Source organism: Rhamphochromis longiceps, linkage group LG13 (genome assembly GCF_057381845.1).
Source record: "Rhamphochromis longiceps isolate RC_006_pf linkage group LG13, R_longiceps_female_GT1.1, whole genome shotgun sequence".
NCBI lineage: Eukaryota > Metazoa > Chordata > Actinopteri > Cichliformes > Cichlidae > Rhamphochromis > Rhamphochromis longiceps.
Genome location: NC_140569.1, coordinates 31,347,206 through 31,372,433, shown reverse-complemented (window position 1 = coordinate 31,372,433; position 25,228 = coordinate 31,347,206). Strand labels below are relative to the sequence as shown.

Genomic DNA, 25,228 nt, shown 5'->3' with positions numbered 1-25,228 from the left:
AATAAGATGGATTCCCTTACACAAACTGGTTAAGGTAAACTTAAATCAGTTTATGTTAAAAGACTCGCTGGCTTTTAAGAACTACTGCATCATTTATTCGAACCTAAATTTACATTTGTAGCTCTGTCTATGAGATCTATATCAGTCAAGATATCCTTTGAGCTAGGAAGGCTGGAACTAAATGCAGACTCATGGCATAATTTATACCAAAAAACGCTGGCAGAAACCAAAAGTTCATTCAAAACACAGAGAGACAACAGAAGGAACTGGCACTTGAAACAACTATGACGTGTCAAAGACCGGGGGAGCAAATCCAGAGTGAATACACACAGTAGGATAAAAGTGCACACGTGAACTCAGTCAAGAACAAAAAAAAAACAGAAAACCACATGAGGAATTAACCTTCAAAGTAAATGGTAAATGGTAAATGGCCTGTATTTGTATAGCGCTTTACTAGTCCCTAAGGACCCCAAAGCGCTTTACACAACCAGTCATCCACCCATTCACACACACATTCACACACTGGTGATGGCAGCTACATTGTAGCCACAGCCACCCTGGGGCGCACTGACAGAGGCGAGGCTGCCGGACACTGGCGCCACCGGGCCCTCTGACCACCACCAGTAGGCAACAGGTGAAGTGTCTTGCCCAAGGACACAACGACCGAGACTGTCCAAGCCGGGGCTCGAACCGGCAACCTTCCGATTACAAGGCGAGCTCCCAACTCTTGAGCCACGATCACAGAAAGAAAAAAAGAGAAAAAAGAAAAAAAAAGAGAGAGTCCAAGAATAAACTTAAACAAGATGCTGACAGGACAACAAAGGAGGCACACGAAAAGGGGAAAAAAGAAAACCCTGGAAACATAAGCAAACCAAGAAGTTTTGCAAGTATATTATTTCAAGATCATTTCAACCTCTTTACCTGTGGCTAAAATTGTAGATGCAAGGTCCCATGACTTCAGCAATCAACACTTTAATGTTAAAACGTTAAAAAAATGTATTCCAGCTTTCAGGGATCATATGTTCATCATTGTAAACCTGCTTTTTTCCCCCTGTAGGAAACTGTTTATGATGTGTGTCCCTGTGTACCTACGCACTAAAATCTACTGTATGCAGAGTAGCTGAGAGTCATTCTAACATGTTGCATTTGGGCTAAAAGCTGAAAAGTCACAGTTTTGCACAAATATATCAGTTTGCACAAATATATTTGTGCAAACTGATGCCCGAGGGCCCCAGTATACCCGCGGCATTGGTTCCTTTGCACGCCGCAGGCAATGTCGCCATAGTCCCTCCAGATCATTTAAACCAGCAGTGCTTAGGGTGGGGGTACCCATTGAAAAACCAGGAGATGAACCATCCATGTAGTGTCTCACAGGAGCATTTTACAGGTTGGGAATGGCAAGTTTAAAGACCTCACTAGACACCGTACTACAAAGCTGGTGTCAGATTGTCACATTTACTGTTGCTAGCTGCCATTTCTGCAGGAGGTTTTGGAATAGCGACACCTATCGTTCAAGAGACTGCAGCAGGTAACGGCCAACATAATAAAAGTTGCTGTGTGATGATGTCACCTGGTACACAGGGGCTCTTGTACTGTGCTCTCTCAGCACAGAGACAGAAAGACTACAATGAGCTACTGAGCTAGCTTGCTGTATGCAAACAACGTTAGTTTGAACTTCATAATCCAGCCATCCATCTTTTTTTGCTTTTATTGTGATTTTTGCTCATTGGTTACGTTTGGGCCCTAAACGTGATTGTGGTTTGTGTTAAAGTGTGGCCCTTTACAGTAAACCTCCTGAGAGTGACAGACCCATCTCCCAATTACCATCGTCCACTGTGTAATGCGCTGCAAGCATAGAACAATTTATGTATAACTGATCCATGCCAGCAGCATTAACAAGAAGTGGAAAAGAGGAGGTAGTGTGTGTCAGTTATGTAACTGATCAGAAGTAATCGTTACATTTGCTCACGGGCGCGTCACTGCAACTCCCCCTGACTTCTGCTCCGCGGCTGCTGGGCGAGCCCTCATCTGGGACTCTCCTCAGCTCTTACTGGAACAGTGGCGCGGCTGCCCCTCTGTTGGTCTTCCATGGTCTCTTGTGTTCTGGGGGCCTCTGGATGTCTGGAGTTTTGATCTCCTCCATACCCGCTTCACACCCTGGAGGACGGGGCTGTGGCCCCCCCACACTCCCTAGCAGATCATTACATGGAGAAACCTTTGGAATGCAAGCATGCTGATCCACACAGGTATGCACACATGGGTATTCACAGACGCGGACTAAAGCTTTCTTGGCTGCTGCCTCAAAGCACACTGTGCGCTGTCTATCTTGCGTGCTGCACAATATCGTTTATTATTTAGTAAATATTGATATCTATGACTAGCTAGTTTATTGTGATGGTGCTTTGTTTTCTCTATTATTATGTTACTCTTTGTTGTTTGCTGTCTCCTCTGTTTGTTTTTTTTGTTTGTTTTTTTCTCCATACAGGTGACCCAGGAGTTCTTTTTTTTTTTTTTCTCTCTCTTCCCCCCCCTTCTCACCGTCTCTTCTCCCCTTTGGTTTTCTTTCTTTCTCTCCCCCTCTTTCTCTCATTCATTCCCCCTGTCCTGTTTATTAAAAAAAAAAAAAAAAAAAAAAAAAAAAAAAAAAGACAAAGGATGAACTGAAGCTCTGCCATCACGTAATGTCGCATACTGCTGTTTCTGATGTCATTTAGAAAAAAAAAAAAAAAAAAGAAGTAATCGTTACATGAAGTGTGAAAAAAAAGCGCCCAGTTTACTGTTTTTGTCGGAACGGTTTCTGTACAGACAGTCCTCTGGCAGACATGGGGCAAGAACCCGCAGACACAGATGCAAAAACTATGAATTAGCAAATACACATGTCCATGTCTCCATGCTCCTGAACCCTCTGACTCGGGTCTGTCAGCTTTGGGTCGTTTCTTTCCACCAGGAGAGTTTGGAAATGTAAACATCCCCTGCAGAGCTGAAGAATGCAGAGCTGCACACCGAGGCACGAGAGGCAGCCAAGTACTGCTGCAAAGCCTCTGGTATGCAAACAGCTGGCAGTGAGTACTTTCATGCACTAAGCTCTCAGTTTAGATCCAAAGATGTAGTGTGAGGGAGAGACAGGTGTGTCCAGGTATGAAGCCAACGTGCACATAGATGTGGGTGCAGCAGGACTCAAATATGCATCAGACATTGTGTATGCGTCCCTTTCCAGCTGCTCCATCCTTTTTGTACACACCAATGCACAAACACATATACACACACAGACACACTAAACCTACTGGTATGTGACACAGTTCACTGGTTGCCATAGCAGCAGGATGGGAGGAGGGTCTATTCCCACCAGCAAAAATTTGCTGATTTGCGTGAGAAGGCAGAAAGGTCCTAAAGAAGAGTTTACCTTCATTACAAACACACACACACACACACACACACACACACACACACACACACACACACACACACACACACACACACACACACACACACACACACACGTGTGTTTGTGCAGGCTGCAGATCTGTTGGGGCTATAAGGGCATCTGTCACACTGGTAATGCAGTCCTGTTGTTAAAAGGGGAATTCCTGAATCTCTGTTTTACAGCCTACTATAAATAATTTGGGATAATTACAGTGGTGTGCATCCCAGCCTTGCATTATTCCAGCTAATTGGACCTCCTCTCAGTTTGATACTAGATGAAGTTATGCAAAAAATTTGCTGAGAACACCAAACTTAACACCATTGCTTCTCTGCAGAAAAACATTGAAACAATGGCCGTGAAGACCAAAAAACACATAGAGGTTTTCTGCAATGAGGCTTCCCTGCAGGTTAGACAGATAAGTTGAAGTTTGAAGGTACATATTAACATAACATCCCTGGCTACGGTTATGGTTAAGTTGGATTATAGCTAGATGCTAAGGAAATAAAGTTTCAGAAAATAGATGATAGTACCTTTCAAATCAACTCTGATACACACAGACTTTGGCTTTATAATTCATCTGTTATAACATTTCTCAAGGAGAATGTGTGAACCTAACCAAAAAATGTCATATTAGAGTTACACATTTAAACTTATATGGAGGTTTTTCAGGTTAAATCTGTGTTGCTGCTGACCATGTCCACAGTGCAGCCTGAGCTGTGGCCTACTGCATCTACTGCAGGTAACATACTGAGCGTGGATCCTCATACACCTCCACTTGAAATGATCCCAAGCTCTGTGTAAATATTTTATGCAGTTAATTAGTCATTATGTTAATGATCAATAAAGAAATGCTGTAAATTATTTCAAAATGTTTTGTGAAGCTATATGTTTTTTGCTATAGAAAACATCAAGCTAAAATCTTTGGCATACATTACTTAGGCCCAATAGCTACTGGTCTACTGTATGAAGTTAATATTTTCAATATATTTAGAGTTACTTTTCCTTTATATATTATTTCCACACATTTAAAAAAAGTTTTTTTTGCTCTTTCCTAACCCCCGGTCCTGTCCGTTTCGATTGTAATGACTTAAAAGTAACAAATTAATAAATAATAAAGATTGAACAATCAAGTGGATCAGTATGGCAAAATATGTAATGATCAAATTGGTGAATCTGTTGGGCATTTTTCCTGGCCTTCAGGTAATATTTCTGGTTGCTACAGGTTTATGTTAATCTAGATTACCTAGATCACTTCTTTCCCCGCCGTCCTGTTCGGCAGTTTAGCAATCAGAATTGTTTTCTGAATGCCAAAACAAGACAAATACAGGGAGTGCAGAATTATTAGGCAAATGAGTATTTTGTCCACATCATCCTCTTCATGCATGTTGTCTTACTCCAAGCTGTATAGGCTCGAAAGCCTACTACCAATTAAGCATATTAGGTGATGTGCATCTCTGTAATGAGAAGGGGTGTGGTCTAATGACATCAACACCCTCTATCAGGTGTGCATAATTATTAGGCAACGTCCTTTCCTTTGACAAAATGGGTCAAAAGAAGGACTTGACAGGCTCAGAAAAGTCAAAAATAGTGAGATATCTTGCAGAGGGATGCAGCAGTCTCAAAATTGCAAAGCTTCTGAAGCGTGATCATCGAACAATCAAGCGTTTCATTCAAAATAGTCAACAGGGTCGCAAGAAGCGTGTGGAAAAACCAAGGTGCAAAATAACTGCCCGTGAACTGAGAAAAGTCAAGCGTGCAGCTGCCAAGATGCCACTTGCCACCAGTTTGGCCATATTTCAGAGCTGCAACATCACTGGAGTGCCCAAAAGCACAAGGTGTGCAATACTCAGAGACATGGCCAAGGTAAGAAAGGCTGAAAGACGACCACCACTGAACAAGACGCACAAGCTGAAACGTCAAGACTGGGCCAAGAAATATCTCAAGACTGGTTTTTCTAAGGTTTTATGGACTGATGAAATGAGAGTGAGTCTTGATGGGCCAGATGGATGGGCCCGTGGCTGGATTGGTAAAGGGCAGAGAGCTCCAGTCCGACTCAGACGCCAGCAAGGTGGAGGTGGAGTACTGGTTTGGGCTGGTATCATCAAAGATGAGCTTGTGGGGCCTTTTCGGGTCGAGGATGGAGTCAAGCTCAACTCCCAGTCCTACTGCCAGTTTCTGGAAGACACCTTCTTCAAGCAGTGGTACAGGAAGAAGTCTGCATCCTTCAAGAAAAACATGATTTTCATGCAGGACAATGCTCCATCACACCCGTCCAAGTACTCCACAGCGTGGCTGCAAGAAAGGGTATAAAAGAAGAAAAACTAATGACATGGCCTCCTTGTTCACCTGATCTGAACCCCATTGAGAACCTGTGGTCCATCATCAAATGTGAGATTTACAAGGAGGGAAAACAGTACACCTCTCTGAACAGTGTCTGGGAGGCTGTGGTTGCTGCTGCACGCAATGTTGATGGTGAACAGATCAAAACACTGACAGAATCCATGGATGGCAGGCTTTTGAGTGTCCTTGCAAAGAAAGGTGGCTATATTGGTCGCTGATTTGTTTTTGTTTTGTTTTTGAATGTCAGAAATGTATATTTGTGAATGTGGAGATGTTATATTGGTTTCACTGGTAAAAATAAATAATTGAAATGGGTATATATTTGTTTTTTGTTAAGTTGCCTAATAATTATGCACAGTAATAGTCACCTGCACACACAGATATCCCCCTAAAATAGCTAAAACTAAAAACAAACTAAAAACTACTTCCAAAAACATTCAGCTTTGATATTAATGAGTTTTTTGGGTTCATTGAGAACATGGTTGTTGTTCAATAATAAAATTATTCCTCAAAATACAACTTGCCTAATAATTCTGCACTCCCTGTAGATTTACTTTCACAAGTGGACTATTATGGCATTTGCTATAATGATCCACTTGATAGTCATATTTTATTAGAACGTGGTTGGAATTCTTTATTTTGGATTATTGCAACCACAATGGACAAGATCAGGGGGTGGAAAAGGAAAAAAAAAGACACAGTGAATTTGGGGGAAAAAAATCAATGGAGGGAGAGGGAGAAAAAATAGAGGAGAATAAAAGGGATAGAGAGAGAAAAAACCCCCACTGAGAATCTGCTTGAACGCCAACAAAAGAAAAGAAGCAAAGTAACCACAGCAACAACCAACATATACATAAAAAACAATGACAATGTTACTGAACATCACAGAGCACTAATAACACAAGATATTTTTGAGGCAGCAGCCCAAGATAGCATGTGTCTGTGGGTACCTGTGTGTACACCTGTGTGAACACCTGTGGGGTGAGGAGCCACAGCCCCGCACCAGCACCAGAGGTGAGGCTGAATGAACAGCTCCCCCTCTGGACATCGTCCATTATATCCATACCCAAGTCCATATGTACACATCATGAGAATCTAAGTAAAGACAGTGTCTAAGTTCCAGAGTAAAACTGAGACACAGGCAGCCATGAAGACATAGAGAAGGAGGACCTCCCTGTACCTCAGTGACGCACCTGCATCTCAAAGCCCTGCGTGTGTTGCGGTATGATGGAGCAGGAGAAGGGCAGTAATTAGGAATGAGGAGGGAAGGGCCAGGGAGGAAGGACTGGGGAGGCAAAATACAAATTCCTTTCTTCCTTTCCCCTGGTCCTTTCCTCCCTATCCAAATTTACCAAGGTCAGGGAGGCCCCACTGGAGCCAGCTCCCTCACTGTTCCCAATAAGCACTCCCATTCCCCGAATTCCACCAAGGGCAGCTAGGCTGGGGAAATGTTTGAGAAACCCACCCCTAGCGAACCCCTAGATGCACCAAGCCCATATATTAGACAGTAATTGGGGGGGGGGGGGTCACACCCTGAACCCATTTCTCCATCCCTCCCCTGCAGCTGAGCCACAAACCACACCCTGCAACACTATTCTTGTGTCAAACGGATAAATTCTATTCCTTCAAATATATGTTCCAAGTATTAAAGTCCTTTACAACTCCAGCCTGAAAAATGTATCATATTATTGTTTTGTAAGATGTTAGGATTGTTTCAGATGGGTGTATGTTTGCATGGGTTCAGTGAAGACTTCGTCAACTCCCAATACTGTCAGAGATTAGCTAATATTAATGCTTTTAAAGCATACATATCATCTAATGTTTGAGCTAATGAATGGTGGGTCCGAAATCTTTACATTATTGCAAAGTGCCAGGGATCATGCAAGAGGCTATGTTTTAACCATCTTGAGATGTATTCTAACCTGTTGGCTAAGGAAAGTAGTGAGCCAGATTGTCTTTCTTTAAAAGTGGGATGTGGTTTAGTTTTGTTAAATCTGCAAGCCTAGGAGAAACACTGATACCTAAATAATTAATATTTACAGATTGCAATGGGGTAGAAGAATAATTATAGATGGAGCAACTAATCGGAATAACTGCAGATTTTTTAATAATCTGCAACTCTTAAAGAGTTTATCAATGTAATTACCTCAGAGATATTTGTTTGGAAATGCTGGAGAAAAAGTAATACATTAGCATAAATACTGATTTTATGTCCTACATTCTTGTATTTTACACCCTTAATCAGTATAGCCTGTCTAATTGCTGCTGCTAGTGGTTTGTTAAAAATTGCAAACACTGAGAGGGAGAGTGGGCATCCCTGCCTTGTTTCCCTCTAGAGACAGAAGCTTGAAGATGTTTGGTCATTTGTCCGAGCACATGTTGTTGGGAAACTGTATATTTTTAATGAGTTTATGAAAAAGTTTCTAAAACCAAATTTGTTTAAGTTACAAAAGTCCTTTTAAAGCCCGTTTAATAAAACCAGTTTGTTCACGATGCATTATGAAGGGTGTCATCTTCCCTAGTCTTCGAGAGAGCTTTGCAGATTATTTTAAGGTCAACGTTAATTAGGGATATTGGAGAATAACTGGTAGCAAATACAGAGCTTTGCCTGGTTTTAGCGGGAGACTAATGTTGGCATACTTTGGTGGTAGTCTGCCATTTTCTTTGAATTCCTGCAACATTCTGTGGACCGTTGGTGACAAAATTGTCCAGAATTCGTTATAGAATTCTGCTGCAAATCGATCTGGGCCTGGAGCCTTATTATTTGGCATGCCTTTAGAAAGTCTTCAGATGGGTTTGTCTGAGGTGAAGATAAACTTTTGTAAAAGTCCCTGAAAGTGTTGTTTGTTTATTTATGTATTACCCACATCACTTCTGGTAGATTCTTACATTAAATACCTTCCAGGTAAAGGGGGGACAATGTGCTTTCAGCTGCTTCAAAGGCTTTTAATATGAAACTAATTTGAGTGTCTGAATAGTGTTTCCGAAAAAAAAAGGTGGATATCATGTAACTAAAGTCTGGTGTTGTATAACTCAAATTAATTAAACATGTTGAACAATGTGAATTAGAAATAAGAAAACAACTTTAGCAGATTAGGATTTAGAGGGATGTCATCACTGAAATGTGATAGCGTACTTATTTTTTGCAGGTAAAGATTACTCAGATGCTATTAAAGAGTTTATAGAAAAAAAAGCAAAAATGAGCAAAAGCAGTTTTTATATATTTATTATATTAATATATTAATATTATTTCTGCAGATGTTTGAAGCTGAGTTTGTTTAGCAAAGAAAATTCATCTGCTAAGATAATAAGTACACGTTTACTTGCTAATGCTAGCTCTGTTTCCACACAAAGTGCAGATGGTAACTGATGTTGAAGCAGTGAAAGCAGAGCCAACGGCAGTTTATCTGCATTTATGTTTAAAGCTTTGCATACACACTGACTACATGTTTACCTGAAACATTTAGCATCTTTTACTGTATGGTCTTTTAGCAAAAGGTGAAGCAGACAGCGAAGCTCAAATAAAGGTTCTGCTAAAATGATAATCCAGGATCATAATGCATTCACAGACATGTTTCAGACGCTGATTAAATCCAACAACTTTTATATAGCCGGCCTTGCTGAGTAATGTGACATTTAATTCTTAATCCCCACATGTGTCTGAGGTTGTGTATGTGCGTGCATGCCGCTATGAAGACGAAACGTTAGAGCAGTGACAGACCATGCTTAATACTAAACCATCATGTACAATGTTGCTTTAGTTCCTGCTGAATACAGAGCGGACAGAGTGGACACTGATGAAGCAACAACCTGCCACAGTTGTTCAAAATGATACCACACCCCTTTTAGATTTTTAGGAAAGAGTCTGGCTCTGAGCATCAATGCTTTAAGATCCCAGCAGGCAAAATGTTTGTTCTTCCATCTACCCACCCACTGCATGCTGGGTATGTTGACAATGTTCCAGGCAATCAAAACAGGGATAAATCCTGCTTTCATATTGGGCTTTCATTCTTCCCAAAGCTCACAAGAACCACCAGAAGTAATGTATTTTGGTAACAGGATACTGCAGTTCACTAACTCATTCTGTTGCTCACGAGCAGTCATTGAATCTCCAGTTGAACATTCTGTGACAGCGCTGAATGAAGTAATGCTGCTGGAGCAGCTTGGGAAGTCTGTTTGAATGATTTGACACTTTTTCCAGAGTCCTGTCACTGTAGGAATTTATTGTAACTGCTGTGAACTCCAGAACTTGACACACCTCATTGTGGATGAAACTCCAAGCTTTGCTAATCTTCTTTTTCAAACATAAAAGAACTAAAACATTAAGTTTCGAGTTCTCAAATAAAACACATTTTGAAATTATGCCTTATATACACGATAAAAGCTCCATTTTGATAAAAATGCCAGACGAGAGAATGAAAGCTTAGTAATCAAACATTTGAGCAAAGTTCAGAACTATATTTCAACCAAGACTAAATGTAGAGAAAAGACGGTCACCTAATGGTTATTCAGTGTTTGGTCTGTATCTGGTTTATAGAGATACAGTTTGGTGACTGCCATTTCCACTTACTATTCCTGTTCCTTATTGCTATGAAATAAATTAAACCAGCAAGTCCTGTTAAACTGTCACTACAGCTTCTTTTAAACTAGTACCTACTAGCTCGACTTGACTTAGCTTTTCTTGGTTTTTAGGGTTTTCTATTGTACCTGTACCTGGTACTTTTTTAGTACCTGCTTGGCTGGAGTTTCGAGTGAGCTTTGTCGATCTGAAGATGTGACGTCACCAGACTGCATGCCACTGATTGGCCTGTCAGTAGTGTCGCTTAATTAGTCCTTTTGGTAAGTAGACCTAGTGGAGACCTTTGGTAAAAACTCCAGAGAAGTTTTAAGCAATCAGTGCTATGGAGGACAAAACTAAGGCTGCTTGCCTAACCCGCCTGTCACTCAAGTGAAGCAGCAGAGAAAACAAACGAACAGGCTGATGCTATTTTTAAGCAAAAGCTATGGGGTGATATCTGACAAACTGTGTTTAGTGGAATTTCAGAAAAAGTTACATTCCCTTGTTAAAGCCTGCTGTCTGTCATCATAGTGTTGGGTGCCATTGTTCAGTTAGTGATATTAGGTTTGTGTTGACAAAAAACAGTATAGCCAATGTTGAAGGTAAGGTTTATGAATCAGAAATGTCAGGATAGCAGTCATGTTAGGAAAGTGCTCCCATTACATAACATCAAATTAGTCCATTTTTTCTCCATAATCATGGATCCCTCCTTTCCTGTCTGGATTATTTTGTGCCAGTGCGATTCCTTTGCAGGATATGATGTAATGCAAAGTGACACAGATCATCCCACCCACTCTCCTCCTCCAACATCGTCCAACCAACACAAACAAGCATGCACATAAGCACACATATGGACACTCCTCCCAGCAGGCCTGCACACTTTGAAATGCTTAGCGAGCTTTCTTGTGACAGATGGACTTTGTGTTTTGTACTGCTGAGTGTTTCTGTGTGATTATAAGAGCCATCCCCTCATTGCCATTCAATTTTTGTTGAGTGTTGGGGGCCAAACAAACAAAGGTAATTGATTACATTACAAATTTGACGTAATCGTCTCCTCATCAGCGCACCACACAAGCCTCTGCGTCTCCATGACGCTAGCATGTGCCTACACCCTTACACTCAAACCCCAGGCTCTGCATATGAAAGGACATATGAACAACCTGCCTTTCACAACCTGTTCCTTCTTTTGTACTATAAAAGCACAGCAGACCACACCACAGCAAAAACTAACCTGGATGAGCCACAGTTACAGTTAAACAAAAAGTTAAGCTAAAATGAATAGCAGTATGTAGAAAACTCATCCGTTGATGCTTGTGAAACAATCTTTGTACAACAGTAATATAAAGTTATTCGTTTCTGTATGGGTTTGTTAGTCTCTCACATCACTGTGGAAGAAGTTTGGCCCTGTTTCTTAATGTTGCTTCAGTTCATTGTGCTTTGCGGGCATTCATTTATACACAACTCTCTTACGTTGCTACCACAGCAATTCAGTCCAACAGGGCTGTTGCAACCCCTGGATGCTTTTCTTTTGCATCAATTCTGTTGGAGATTTGCTGGAGTGCTTGGGATCATGTCCTGTTGGGCAACATACTGGACTCCAGAATACTTTGGTATAAAGAGGAGTTCATGGTCCACTCAGTGACTCCAACGAGCTCAGGTGCTATGACTATAAAAAAAGCAAACTTAAATGATCACATTTCCACTGCTGTGCTAACCAGTTTTAATGTGGTGTTTGATTATAATACACAGCATTATGTTCACTGAAACCCAAACACAGCAAAACACAACAAATATCTCCACTTCGGTGTCATCTGTCCAAAGGACAACTGTTCAAAAAGACTTGCTGTTTGTTCAAATGCAACTTTGCAAACCTAGGTTGTGCTGCCATGTTCTTTTGAGGAAAGAAGCTTTCTGTTGGTGAACCTTGACATATGTAATACATAATATTTGAAGATGATCAGTCATTATTATTTACCTCAGTTTAAACCACTAAAATGGTGTGACCTTTAATAAGGACCATATTTTTTATTATATCATGATATATAAAACTGAGAGGGGGTGGATGTTCTTTTTACCATGACTGTATACTTTTTGAAGAAGTCGATAGATGTTTTCCTAAAGAACACATCTGTAAAACCATATATAAATGCCATCAGCTCCAGTCTGTATTCTCTAGATCTCTCAGGAGATTATTGCAAAATCATTCTGGCAAACCAAATTATTATAACTGGTGATTATGTATCAAATTCTAATGAGGTGTACATGGAAATGGATTTTTTTTTTATTTAAGGTAAGGAAATCAGGAAGAAACTAGCAGTGATGTGGCAATAAATGACAATGCAGTTAAAAGCCATATAGTGAAGTAGACTAGAACTTGGAAAATCTACCAGTGATCAATTGTGAGCTTCAAGTGATGCATGAGAAGTAAATAACTTTATATGTGGACAAGACTTTAGAATTAACATCCGTGGAGTTCTATATCTTAGCTGAGCATGTGACCAAATCAAATCAAAGTCTTTACTGCAGCATCCTGGGTTCAAGTCAGCACTGGATCATTTTGTGAGTGTGACTTTTCCAACACCTTCCTGTCTACTGCTCTAACAAATAAATGGCATTATTTTTATACCTGGACAGTATCTTTGATTTATAGTCTATGAGGAAACACTAACTAAACACAATAATGCTATTATTACTGGTGGAAGAGGCCACCTAACTGGCAATATCAACGGAATTGATATCAACTAATGATGGCAATTTCAAAGGCTGGTAGCATGTGAAACAGGTGTGAGAGATCTAACAGTGCCAACCCCAGTATTCCCATGTTTCCTGTTCCTCTCATAGCTTCTGAACTCCATGGTTCTGAATGCTTTCAGAAAAGCTGTTTTTAGCTCCCTCCATTCTGACAGAACTGCCTCCAAATAAGCTCTCACACTTGAAGGTTCATTTTGCCTCAGCGTGCAGTAATGGAAAAAGAGAAAATAGTCCCATTAAGTAGATAATTAGCTTCATGTTAGGAAAACCTGCAGTACACATGCTATTTATCATGGTTTACTGAGACATGGGAGGGGCAACAATGTGTTTTTAAACGGATCTGCAAAAGCATTTGAGACTCGGGAGATGAGGCAAATCAGTCGAAGAACACACAGCACTGACACAATAAAGGTCCAGACTCTCTCAGGCCAGCACAACACTAGTTCATAACTCACATACTGTAACTCTACAGATGTGTGGATTTTGCTTGTTGGTGGTGCCATGCCAAGGGGAGAATATACTTCCAATAGCATAAATATGCTTATTACAGTCCATGAGAGACCTTCTTATAGCCTAAAAGCCTTTTGACAAATGGTGACCCAAAGGAAAGAGTCATGGAAAGTCAAAATCAGAAAGTGACTTTTTCTCAGGTGAGAAAGTAAAATGCTGCACATTCTGCAGGTACAGTATCAGTTTTTCAGCAGACCTGATAATAACCTTGGTCTAACTAGAAAATCGTACTGGGAAGCTAGAGACAAGACAAAGAGAAAGGTGGAAAACCCAAAGAAGAAAAAGTTGTATGTGAGCCTGGACAGTTACCAAGGATGAAAGGACTTTTACCGATTGGCTATGCAGAAAGATCAAGCTGGAAAGGATGTGCAGCAGGTCAGAGCGATAAAGGACAGAGATGGAAATGTGCTAACGAGTGACTCAAGTTTATTGAGAAGATGGAAGGAGCACTTTCAGGACCTGAAGAAAATGAAAGAGAACGATGAGGATGGATTGAGCAAAGTTAGTGAAAGCGTAGAGAATTAGTAAGAAGAAAATGATAGCAGCTATGAAGAGGATCTGTGGAAGTAGAGAACCCAGAATTAAATAGGTTTAATGACAAGCATACAAGTCCAAGATGTGAATCAATGTGCCACAGTCCAAATCAAGCCCTACACCTGAGTTAACATCAATGGCAATCTTACTCTGATTAATCAACACAGAGAAGAGGGAAAGAGAGCAAAAGAGCACAACCCTTTAAATGTTTAACTGAAGTGTGATTAAGACTATAACAAGTGATTTCTATGGTAAATTAAGAGTTGATAGAGAGAAAAACAGGCTAAAGTGAAACTGATAAGGCAGATAAGACGATGGATAGACCACACTCCACACACACACACATAGCTTATCATGGAGTCAGATTGAATTAGATGAGAATAGATATGAGTCACAGAGGAAAATGACAGACAGAGGTTAATGCTACCATGTTGTGCACACTGATTCACACAGGCAAATAAACAACACACAAATACACACAGTCTAATGAGGTAGAGGTTATTGTTTGCGGTGCATGAGCAAAGAGGAGAAAGTTTACAACTGTAAACATGATTATCTCTAATGCAATGCACTCCACTCTGTAATCATATCTGTGTGTGTGTGTGTGTGTGTGTGTGTGTGTGTGTGCTTCTCCCAAGGACTTTTAGTTTTTCTTTAATTTGATGGAAAATTACAAAACTGAAACCATGTCACACACAAAGAGACGACAAGAAAATCATTATCTGCACCATTGTTTGCTTCATATATATGTGTGTTTGTGCGAGCGTTTGTGTCATTTTGCATGCTTCCCCCAGTGTCTGCCAGAGCCTGACTGTGTACACTTGCTACTCTGTTAGTATGAGTATGGATGTTTGTGTGAAGTGGGATGAGAGGAGGAGGAGGGCGTAATTGCCATTGATCTGAGCAATTACAGCACAAACGGAGCTCGGGAGAGAGGCTTGCTGCCGTAGGAATGCATAGAAACATTTCTGCTGTCAGCTTAGATGGGAGTTTTTTCGTGTCTCAGTGTACTGCTGGGAGCACAGAGAGAAACCATTCAACTCCACACACTAACATTTCTAAGGTTTATGTGCTAGGACACAATAAAAATGATCTGGTCTTTACTGGGTTTAAAAACATTTAATCACAGATAACAACCACAGATGTACAGCAACACATAACATACAGCGTGTCATTATTTATCTAAGCCAAAAATGCAAAAGGAGTGTGCTAAAAACTAAATACACCCCATGACTCAACGGATGGTAGAACCACCTTTAGCTGCAGTAACTAGAGGCAATGGTTTTATAAATGACTTTATGAGTCTCTCACTTGTTTCTCTAGTCTTACTGCATGGAAAAGCATGCAATCACACCTAAACATCTGTATTAAATAAAAACGGATTTAAAACAAAGAAAAATTATTATTTTAATTTAAATATACTTTATATTTAATACACAGCCAGACAGAGAAACACATATTTTCTCACATATTAACACTGCTGTTTGTTAAATCAGATGTCAAATTTAAATGGACAACAACAAATACATGCACAACTGCTACATATTAGAGGGTGGCTGTAGCTCAGGTGGCAGAGCAGGTCAGCCACTAATCAGAAGGTCGGTGGTTCGATCCCAGGCTGCCTCCTGGCTGCATGCCAAATATCCTTGGCCAAGATACTAACCCCATGTTTGCCTACTGGAGGTGGTCAGAGGGCCCGGTGGCACCAGTGTCTGGCAGCCTCGCCTCTGTCAGTGCGCCCCAGGGGAGCTGTGGCTACAATGTACCTACCATTGCCAGTGTATGAATGACTGAATGTAGTGTAAAGCGCTTTGGGGTCCTTAGGGACTGAGTGAAGCGCTATACAAATGCAGGCCATTTACTATACTGGTTATAGATGACACATTTCCTTTGTACGGGTTACAGTTTACTGAGCAACTCTGTCTAACTCCTGTTTTGTTTCCATACATCTGAGTAACAAATGTCACTTGACCATGTTTTTCTGATTGTGACAAAACATGGCACAGATGACGAGAGCATCACCAGGACTTCCTCCATGTAAGAAAAATGTCATCATCTTTTGCTAAAGCTGGAGGAAAAGAAGAGAGCTGGCTTAAGTCCAGATTTTAGACTTGTTTTTGCCACCTCATCAGACACATGCTGGGGATCAAGGCAAAAAAACGATCAAGAGCTTGCTGGAGCAGGAGGGAGCAGTCGCAGTGGGAGCAGTCGCAGAGGTTCTGTCCCTATATGGATTAAGATGGAGGTCTTGGAGGGAGCCAAGAACAAAACAATACACAAAATTCACGGTTTGGTTCAGTTCGATACTTTGGTGTCATGGTTTGATATTTTTTCGATACAAAAAATGTTCATGCTTTTTTAATTTGTCATTTATTAAAATTATAAATATATATTTTAACTCAAAAGTACAGTTTTTAAATTTAATGTTGCTGAAACAACAAAGTAATAAAAAAAAAAATCTATCTGATCGAGAAATCCCTCATCTTTGGAAAAGAGAGTTTATTACAGAGAAATGTCTCTTTCCAAAATAAAAGCTATACTATCCGCTTCTTCTGGGCTATATTCTCAGCAGCATATTAAACATATCAGGTCCCCATAAGGAGAATCATGTGCTAACGGCTGTCTAAATGACTCGGGTAAAGTTTGTAGCATGCATGCTTGTTGTTTTTGTCTGCTTCCACTTGTCTTTGCACTAGGATGATGTCGAAGTACATGTGCAGTCATATTCGTTGTGTTCCCACTAGTGCTGTCAGCGTTAATCTGAAATGACGTTAACGCCACAACACGGCAAATTTCCGTTAACGAGCTACTGCGGATCGCCCCGTGCGTGGGGCTGGATGGCCAACACGTTAACGAGCTTACTGTGCTAACGCACTAGTTCCCACCCATGTAATTGAGCATTGCGTGGCACATCCAACATACTGTTTTACTTTTGTCCATGACGCGCTTACCTTCAGGGTCATACCTCACATGAAGACCAAAATAGTTCCAAAGGCCAGATCTGAATGAGGGTGGGGGAGGTTCAATTTGCCATGTTGCAACGAGCTTAGCTTCTGTCTTGCTGGCTTGTGCTGCGCTCAGTGGATCTGCAGTGAAGCCTAGGCGGAGTAGTCAAACGCAGATCCACTGAGCTCTCAACACAGACAGCATCGTCAGAAGAAAAGTTGATAAAATAAATTAACATTTTTGTATTGTTCTATACATATGCGTACCGAACCGAAAGCACTGTATCGAACGGTTCAATATCGATACGAGTATCGTTGCACCCCTACTAGTTACCCGCGATTTTGGAGGTCGTCTGGGATAGCATCGATAGTACAACTTCGCATAACACATCTCGGTTGTGGGCAAAAGACCTGCAACTGACAAATAAGGGCTATCTCATCTCATCAATTAGACATTAATTAGACAATTAGACATATGCTATGTAGTAGCAGGGTGGTATATAAATGCATATTATGCTGCACATATGCATGTCATGACTGTATTTTTTGTCTTGATTTTAGTTTTACCCTTTTGAATGTCAGTAAACCTGTAGACAACGCTCATCGGTCTTCAGAGTGGTGATATAAGAAAGGTGTTAACGCCCCTGCATCAGACATGCACCCATAACGGCACATTGACAGTTTTTGAAACTTTTACTTTAAATTACTGCAATGTATGCTGCTTAGTCAGCTAGCGACTTGTTGGAAATGATGTCATTTCTGGTTTAGATTCAAATACTTTCCAGTGGAAAAAAAAAAAATTTGAAATACAGAAACAACACTCACTCATCTGGGCCCATCTACCCAAGGCCAAGAACCAACAACTAAGAACTAAGCTTCAACAAAGGAGAGCACGGTAACCTCAACTGACACAAAGAGAGGCAATGGGAAATTAACTTTCAAGCTACTTACAGTTCGTTAATGTAGAAATTCAGACAGATCCTCTCAAATGGTAGAAGAAACATATCTTTCCAACTCTGAGCCACCTAGCAAAGTATACATCTTTAGGTTTAGTCCACCTCCCAATCTAAAAGTAGGGGAGCTGGTAACCTGTCACACATTGTGCCTGAAGAGGAGAATGTTGATAGACTGGCTTTTGCTTATTAAAAATTCCAAGTGCTTTTTTTTTTTTTTTTTTACGTAGAAAGGGATTATAAGAAACTGTAATGAATTGTTATGAAATCAATTTACAACTAAGGGTTCTTCAACTTTACTGTCAGTATAAAATGTTCAACAAGGATTTGAGCTATCCTGCCAAAAACAAAGGAAATCAGATGCTTGAGATAAAGAATCGTTGATGTTCACAAAGCAGGAGATGGATATACAAAGCTATCACAGTGTTTCAAGTGTCAAGAACTGGAGTGAGAAGTACCATCAAGAAATTCAAAGACAGTACAGAATACGAAAAATTTCAAATACTCTGAAAAGAACTAGTGAGAGATGTGTCTAGCAAAGCAAGAAAAGTTCCACTTCTGCAGAAGAGACACCTTTAAACCAGACTGAAGTATGGTAAGGACAACCTGGAGTAAGATTACGCATGAAGTGCGCGAGAAAGCCGGGAGAGGCAAACAACCCAAAGAAAACTGTCTCCACAGTGAAACACGGTGGTACGAGTAATAAAACATATGTTGATCTTGGTGAAAAACTACGTCCAGATGAAAGTGAAGGTTATTGAAGCCCTGACTCAAAAATCTGTGGAGTGAACTGAGGACCAAAGCTCAGGTCAGAAGACTATTTAACCAGGAAGATGTTAAAAGACTAGCTAAAGCAGAATGGACTGGAATTGCTCAGGAGACGTGTCAGACTTGTTCAATATTAGCATCAGTGTGGCTAATATTTGAATTTGAAGCCTGGCAGTTCTTGGTTTTGTTTGTTTCTATGTGCAAAGTAAAATGAAAATAGGATGTTTGGAAAAGCTGTGTAAAAAAGTCTGTTGCTCTTTTTACCAGCACTTTGGAAATACTTAAAAATGTTCACAGGCTGGCTAATAATTCTATCCTCGTCGTTACGTTGGCTACATTTACATCTCCTACAGACAGCGTCACTTTTAGCTAGATCGAGCAGAGAAGTTAAATAGACGGTCACCTGAAGGAGACACAGAGACTCCAGCTGCATTCAGAAGCAAAAGCAGTAAACATTTTACTGGGAATTTTACTGTCACGTGTTCAAGTGCCATTGTTGCTTATCTAAAGCAACAATGGCGCTCATCTATAGCTTTACAAGTGAACAAAAGTAAAAATAGAATGGTATTTCCCCCAAAATTGTGAACTGCAGTGAGCAACAAGAATTCCGATTTTTATCCCAGCGGAACTCATTACAGCACATACTCACATACAGTGCATCGCCAGTGCTCACTGACAAAATAGCTCATCTCAACTTAATGAATCCACTGCTTCTGGCAATATTAAACAACAAGAGCTAATCTTCTTAAATTCAAGATGCTGTTTCGTTTTGAATCTAATCTTGTATAAAGTTTAACAAATCTAATTAAGCTCCTTGCAAAGATGTGCCACTGGGTTTGAGAAGAATAATGTGCAGTTGCTCCACATGAGAGAAAACGTTCCTCTAGATGGATATGTGCATGCACGTGTTGCCACATCAGCTGCATGCACAGAGATGCACGTGCACGTGTCGTCTCAGCGAGTGTGTGTCTCTGTGCCGCGTTTCTGCAGCGCGTGACGACTTCACTCAACCCCTCGCAATTGAACTGATGATTGCATCTGTGAAGGAGGAGGGAAAAGCACAGAGAGAAAAGAAAAACAAAGAAGAAGCAGGAGACAGCGAGCGCTCCGGGGGGACGACAGAGAACTACACAGATGATAAAGGCGCGACAGAGAGACAGAAGTGGGGAAGTGAAGCATAAGGAGTGCATTGTGAATGCCCCTATTAGCGCAAAAAAGCAGGAATAATCCCTATTAAGGTAATTAGAGTTTTAGGAGACAAAGTGTAATTAAACAGAAACAGGCTAGAAAATATGTAGTGCCTATATATAGAAGGTCCGTATGAATCCAATATGACCGAGGAGGGTCTTTGCATATCCAAAATGCAGGACGGAGTGCATTTACATGTGTGCATTAGACGAGGGCTGTGTGTTTACAATGAGATCAAGAGAATGCTTGGCAGGACGTTAGCCTTGTAAAGCCACAGGATTCCACATGAAAAACACTCACACACTCCACGCCACAGGGAAAACACACAAATGTTTGGATGTCCTGCTCCATCTCTCCACCCACCCACCCACCCACACACGCACACACACACACACACACACACACACACACACACACACACACACACACACACACACACACACACACACACACACACTGACAAGCCCACAGAGAAAATAAACATAAGGCATGAGAGAGTTTGGTGCACACTGAGGAAGAGACTCACACACAAATATATACGGATGCTGGCAGCATTCGCTCTGAAGGAGAGCAGAGAGGATTTCTACCTGGAAGAGGTTTGTGTTCTTTGCGTGCTTGTGTGTGTCGAAAGGTAAAAGGAAGGATGTAGGCGGTGTGGGTTTTTTTCTCAGGTATTAAAAGGGCAAAGCATAGTGGAAGACAAAGAGAGCCAATAACAACAATTGAGATATAATTGAAAATAACAGTCCTAAAACTAGCAGTTATTTTCATTATGATGGAACCCCATTAGGTTCAGCTCAGAAAAAAGATATGTGCAGCAATTTCATAAACCAGTGCTCTAAAAAAAACAAAAACTGCACTCTATGTGTCAGCTGAGTTGAGCTCTGCTCAGTCATTGCAAAAACAGGATAGCAACCACATTGCAAACTGAAAATAAATCCTTAGTTGCTTTGTATTTACATTGCATGTATTTATTGCATTTAATGACCAACTGCAAGTAGTTGAGGTGACCACATGACCAAGAGGTCGAGAGTGCAACAACCTCAACTTTTGATCGTAAGGTGACCGCCTGGGTCATCTGGTGGGAGGTAACCTGTCTCCAAAGAAATGCTCAATCACCCTCACACAGACTGCCTGAGAGAGACTGACAGCAAATAAATCCCATCTGTAGTGTAAACGCAAACAGGCAGCCAAGATGTTGATATCAATGTGAGTCAATCTGGGATGATGAACACAACTCATCTGCAACATGTTTTTTTGCAATAAGGGACATGACACAACTGTTTTCCAACAGGTTGCATTCTAGTTAACTTGTTTAACTGTTTAAAATCTAAAATGTTTTGCCTATTCTCTCAGTGAATGCAGTTAATGACAATGACTGTTCAATGTGAATGTCTATATATGTAGTATATGTTGTCATATTATCACAAACTGTCTGACCCCATCTTACTGCTGTTTTATGGTCTTCATGACTAACCAAAATGAAGATGCCATTGCTCTAATTTCCTCTGATCTGGTTCCCGTTTTCACAATAATAGTTTCAAAGGCAACAAGTTACAATAATTTTGGTCGTATCAACTGCTGCTTTTCCTGTAGCGACTGTGACATTGTGCTGCAGTACTGTATGTACTGTATGTATATGTTGTACAACAAATCAATATAATGACAACGAAGCTGAACTTGATGTGATAAAGCTACTAATGCCAGATACATGTTGCGCAGCTGATATAAATGGCAGATTTCTGGCTATCTGCTTGCTGTGTTACATAAAATGAGGTCTGTTAGGCATCTAAGTTAGTATGATGGACCATGTTAGCTAACATTTCGATCCAGACATGATTTTTCTAGTTACGACATTCACAAGTAAGATATGCCTAGTCAGCTGGATGACCAGCTAAATGACAGGTGAGACCCTACTGTCGGGCCAATTATTGGATGAAAAAAAACACAAATGACAGGAAAGATTTTACAAACTTATCAACTGTGTGTAAATGTCCTAAAATGTTGTAGCATAACTACCTTTAACCCCTGGTCAGCAGAACCAAGAAAGAATCTGATGGGGTGAACCTGCAGCCAAGTGGATAGGGCATAGCATATATTGCCAGAGGAGTGGATCTCTAGGACAATGTTGCATGACATTCGCCTACTCACTCTTCCACATTTCTTGCCTCTCTCTCAACTGTCCCTGAACACAAAAAGGCAGTAATGCCCAAAACCGGAGTTCCTTAGTCTCTAGCCCATCACAGTTGATGCACACTGGATGCATCACCACCTGGTATGGCAACAGCACCGCCTACAACTGCAAAGCTCTCCAGCGAGTAGTGCGGTGCTCTGAGCGGATAATTGGAGGTGAGCTTCCCTCCCTCCAAGACATCTACAGGAAGCGCTGCCTGAGGAAAGCGGGGAGGATCATCAAGGACTCCAGTCACCCCAGCCATAAACTGTTCAGACTACTTCCATCAGGAAGGAGGTTCTGCAGCATCCGGTCCCGTACCAGCAGACTGAGAGACAGCTTCTTCCACCAGGCCATCAGACTGCTGAACACGTCATAGACACCTCAGCTTCACTACTGGAACTTCAACATTATGCACTCCATACTGTACAGTAATGCCACTGTTTTGCACATATTCAACTCTGTATATTTTATATATTTTATTATTATTATTATTATTATTATTTTATTTTATTTTTTTACTATTTAATTTGTAAAAATGTGTATACACACACACACACACACACACACACACACACACACACACACACACACACACACACACACGTAGGAAAATATTTAGTATACACATCCAGAAATGCATACACTATTATATATTGTACATATATTTATTAGTTTCAGGTTGGCCATTCTTGTATTTTGCTCGTTTGTGTTGTTGTGTTTGCACATCTCTGTTGCTTGTGGGGCTCGCACACAAGAATTTCACTCGCATGTGCTGTGCCAGTGTGCCTGCACATGTGATGTGACAATAAAAAGTGATTTGATTTGATTTGATTTGATTTGGGTACTATAGAAGTACGCACCACTTAACATCCGCTTGCTCTAATAAAAGCTTTTCAGAAACCTCCCACACTGACACTTGCATATGAGACACATTTAAATTACTCTCACCTGGTTCGGTGCAGTTCTTCTCAGGCTCAGAGTACAGCTTGGAGTGGTTGTCTTCCTGTAGAAGGTGACGACTTTCCCATCTTGCCTCCTCCACAACCATGGAGCTGGAAACATGATATCCTAAGTGAAAGAAAAAAAGACCGAAAGGAGACAAACAGATATTGGAATGTTAAGGAAGGTTTCATGAAAAACAGACTCACTACAAACCTATCAGGCCAATCATTAGTGGCACTTCCAACCCAAGGGACAAAGTTAAGTGAAATAAGTGAATGCATGATTATGCATTCTGCAAAAGTGGTTTTATATAACAAAACATTTTCAGACATACTTTCTCTATATTTTGTCTGCTTTTAAAAAATATATATATTAAAAAATAACCAGCCCATACACAAACAGAATAATGGCTGTAATGCACAAGCTCTTAGTTCCACAGTCAATTGACATTTCTGAATAACTTCCCTCTCCCCACAGAACAAAAGGCAGATGAGACATGCATCTTGTGTAACCATGTTCCTGCGGGAGCATTAAGCGTGGCGGCACACTGAGTGCCGCAAGGCCAATCATTCCAGCTCTGTCATCTGGGTTACAGTAACCTCAAGCACTCCACCTCTGACCCATCTCCCCTCCCACCATGCAACAGAAACAACTTAGGTGCACAGCACACTGGGTTTCTATAAATAGCACTGTGTTCAACTATATTTATCAAAATGCAAAAAAACCAAATGTTTTGCAGCCGTGTTGCAGGAAAGGATGAAGCAGAGAAAGGCAATGATATGGAATAGCAGGCTTTACAGCTGAAGTAAAATGGCAGTTCTTTGGTGGATCTGGGCCCTTAAGAATATGTTTAGCTAACCAAAAATGTAGTTCTCTATTCAGCAAAGCCAGCGTCACCTGAATTCCTACAAAATCAAAAGCAATACGTAGATTTTGTGAAATTATGTAAAACTGACATAACAACAGAACGCAATGATTTTTCTAATCTCTTGAACCCAAATTTTACATAGAAAACATATCAAACGTGTAAGCTGAGACATTCATATTTCATGAAAAATATTAACTCATTTCGAATTTGAGTGCAGAAACATTTGAAAAAAAGTTGGGACAGGGAAACAAAAGGCTGGAAAAGCAAGAGGCACTAAAATGAAACATTTTAACTTACTAGGTTCACTGGTAACAGATCAATAACATGAAGGTATTTTGTGTTTTAATGTTTCATATAATATCTACCTTGGAGGTAAATATTATGTAAACATAAATCACCATGAATCCACCAGAGAAGTAGAGATAAGACAATCTCCAGGGTTCATATACCTTTTTCAAGGTCAAATTCAAGCTTTTTAAGCACTTTCAAGGTCCATTTTCAAGCTTTTCCAGCATATTACCAAAAAAAAAAAATGCATATTTCGCATCACATCTATCTAAAATCTATTTATTTAATCTATCTGTGATATTATTATGTACAATTATAATGTATTGTTCATCTCCCTTAGATAAACAGGCAGCCTTAAAGTATGAAATATTCATATACAAAAACACATTTAAAGCTTTCACTTGAGGGAAGTAACTTGCATTACTGCTACTGCTACGAAGTTTACAGGATGAACGAAAATGCTCTGTTCCACCTGGGTTCTGGTTGTGAATCGCCATGAGTCTCCAGTCAAAGTCAAACTCGCATGTCCCGCTCTGCAGTGATTCCTGGTGACCGTGTGGGGACGTTATTGTGCACCTGAGGTTATGCTTGGCACTCCATATGATGAAGCAATTGACATGTGGTCTCTGGGGCTGGTAGCTGTGGAGCTTTCTACAGGGGTGCCTCTCTATCCTGGGGAAGACGATTATGATGTTTTGAAATTCATAATTGAAACTCAGGGTCAGCTACCAGATCATCCTCAGGATTCTGGCTTGTACACTGATGACTATTTCATCGAAGACAACTACAACAACATTTAAGACCAAAGAACAATTTCAATACGAGACAGATTATCAATCCAAGGAAACTCGATTTATAAAACTTAAGCGTCTCAATGATCTCGTAAAACTAATGAAGGTTAGGCGAGGACCTGAAAATGCCAACCATTATTTATCAGGCTCACCAAACAGATGTTGGCCTTGGATGCAAATCAGCGCATAACA

At 40.6% G+C, this 25,228-nt stretch overlaps 1 protein-coding gene and 1 long non-coding RNA gene across 5 annotated transcripts in view; one reads left to right on the top strand and one right to left on the bottom strand.

The window, feature by feature from the left end:
- LOC146656104 (sodium/potassium/calcium exchanger 3-like) overlaps window positions 1–25,228 on the bottom strand; it is a 142,860-nt gene that overhangs the window by 67,096 nt on the left and 50,536 nt on the right. For all 4 annotated transcript variants that reach the window (XM_085428990.1, XM_085428993.1, XM_085428992.1 and 1 more), the window contains one exon: window positions 23,096–23,215. In XM_085428990.1, coding sequence (XP_085285116.1) covers window positions 23,096–23,215 — 120 coding nt within the window. The remainder of the gene's footprint in view (window positions 1–23,095; window positions 23,216–25,228) is intronic.
- On the top strand, window positions 1,976–2,660 carry LOC146656106 (uncharacterized). Its single transcript, XR_014914251.1, has 2 exons — window positions 1,976–2,246; window positions 2,486–2,660. It is a non-coding gene; the product is annotated as an uncharacterized LOC146656106 (long non-coding RNA).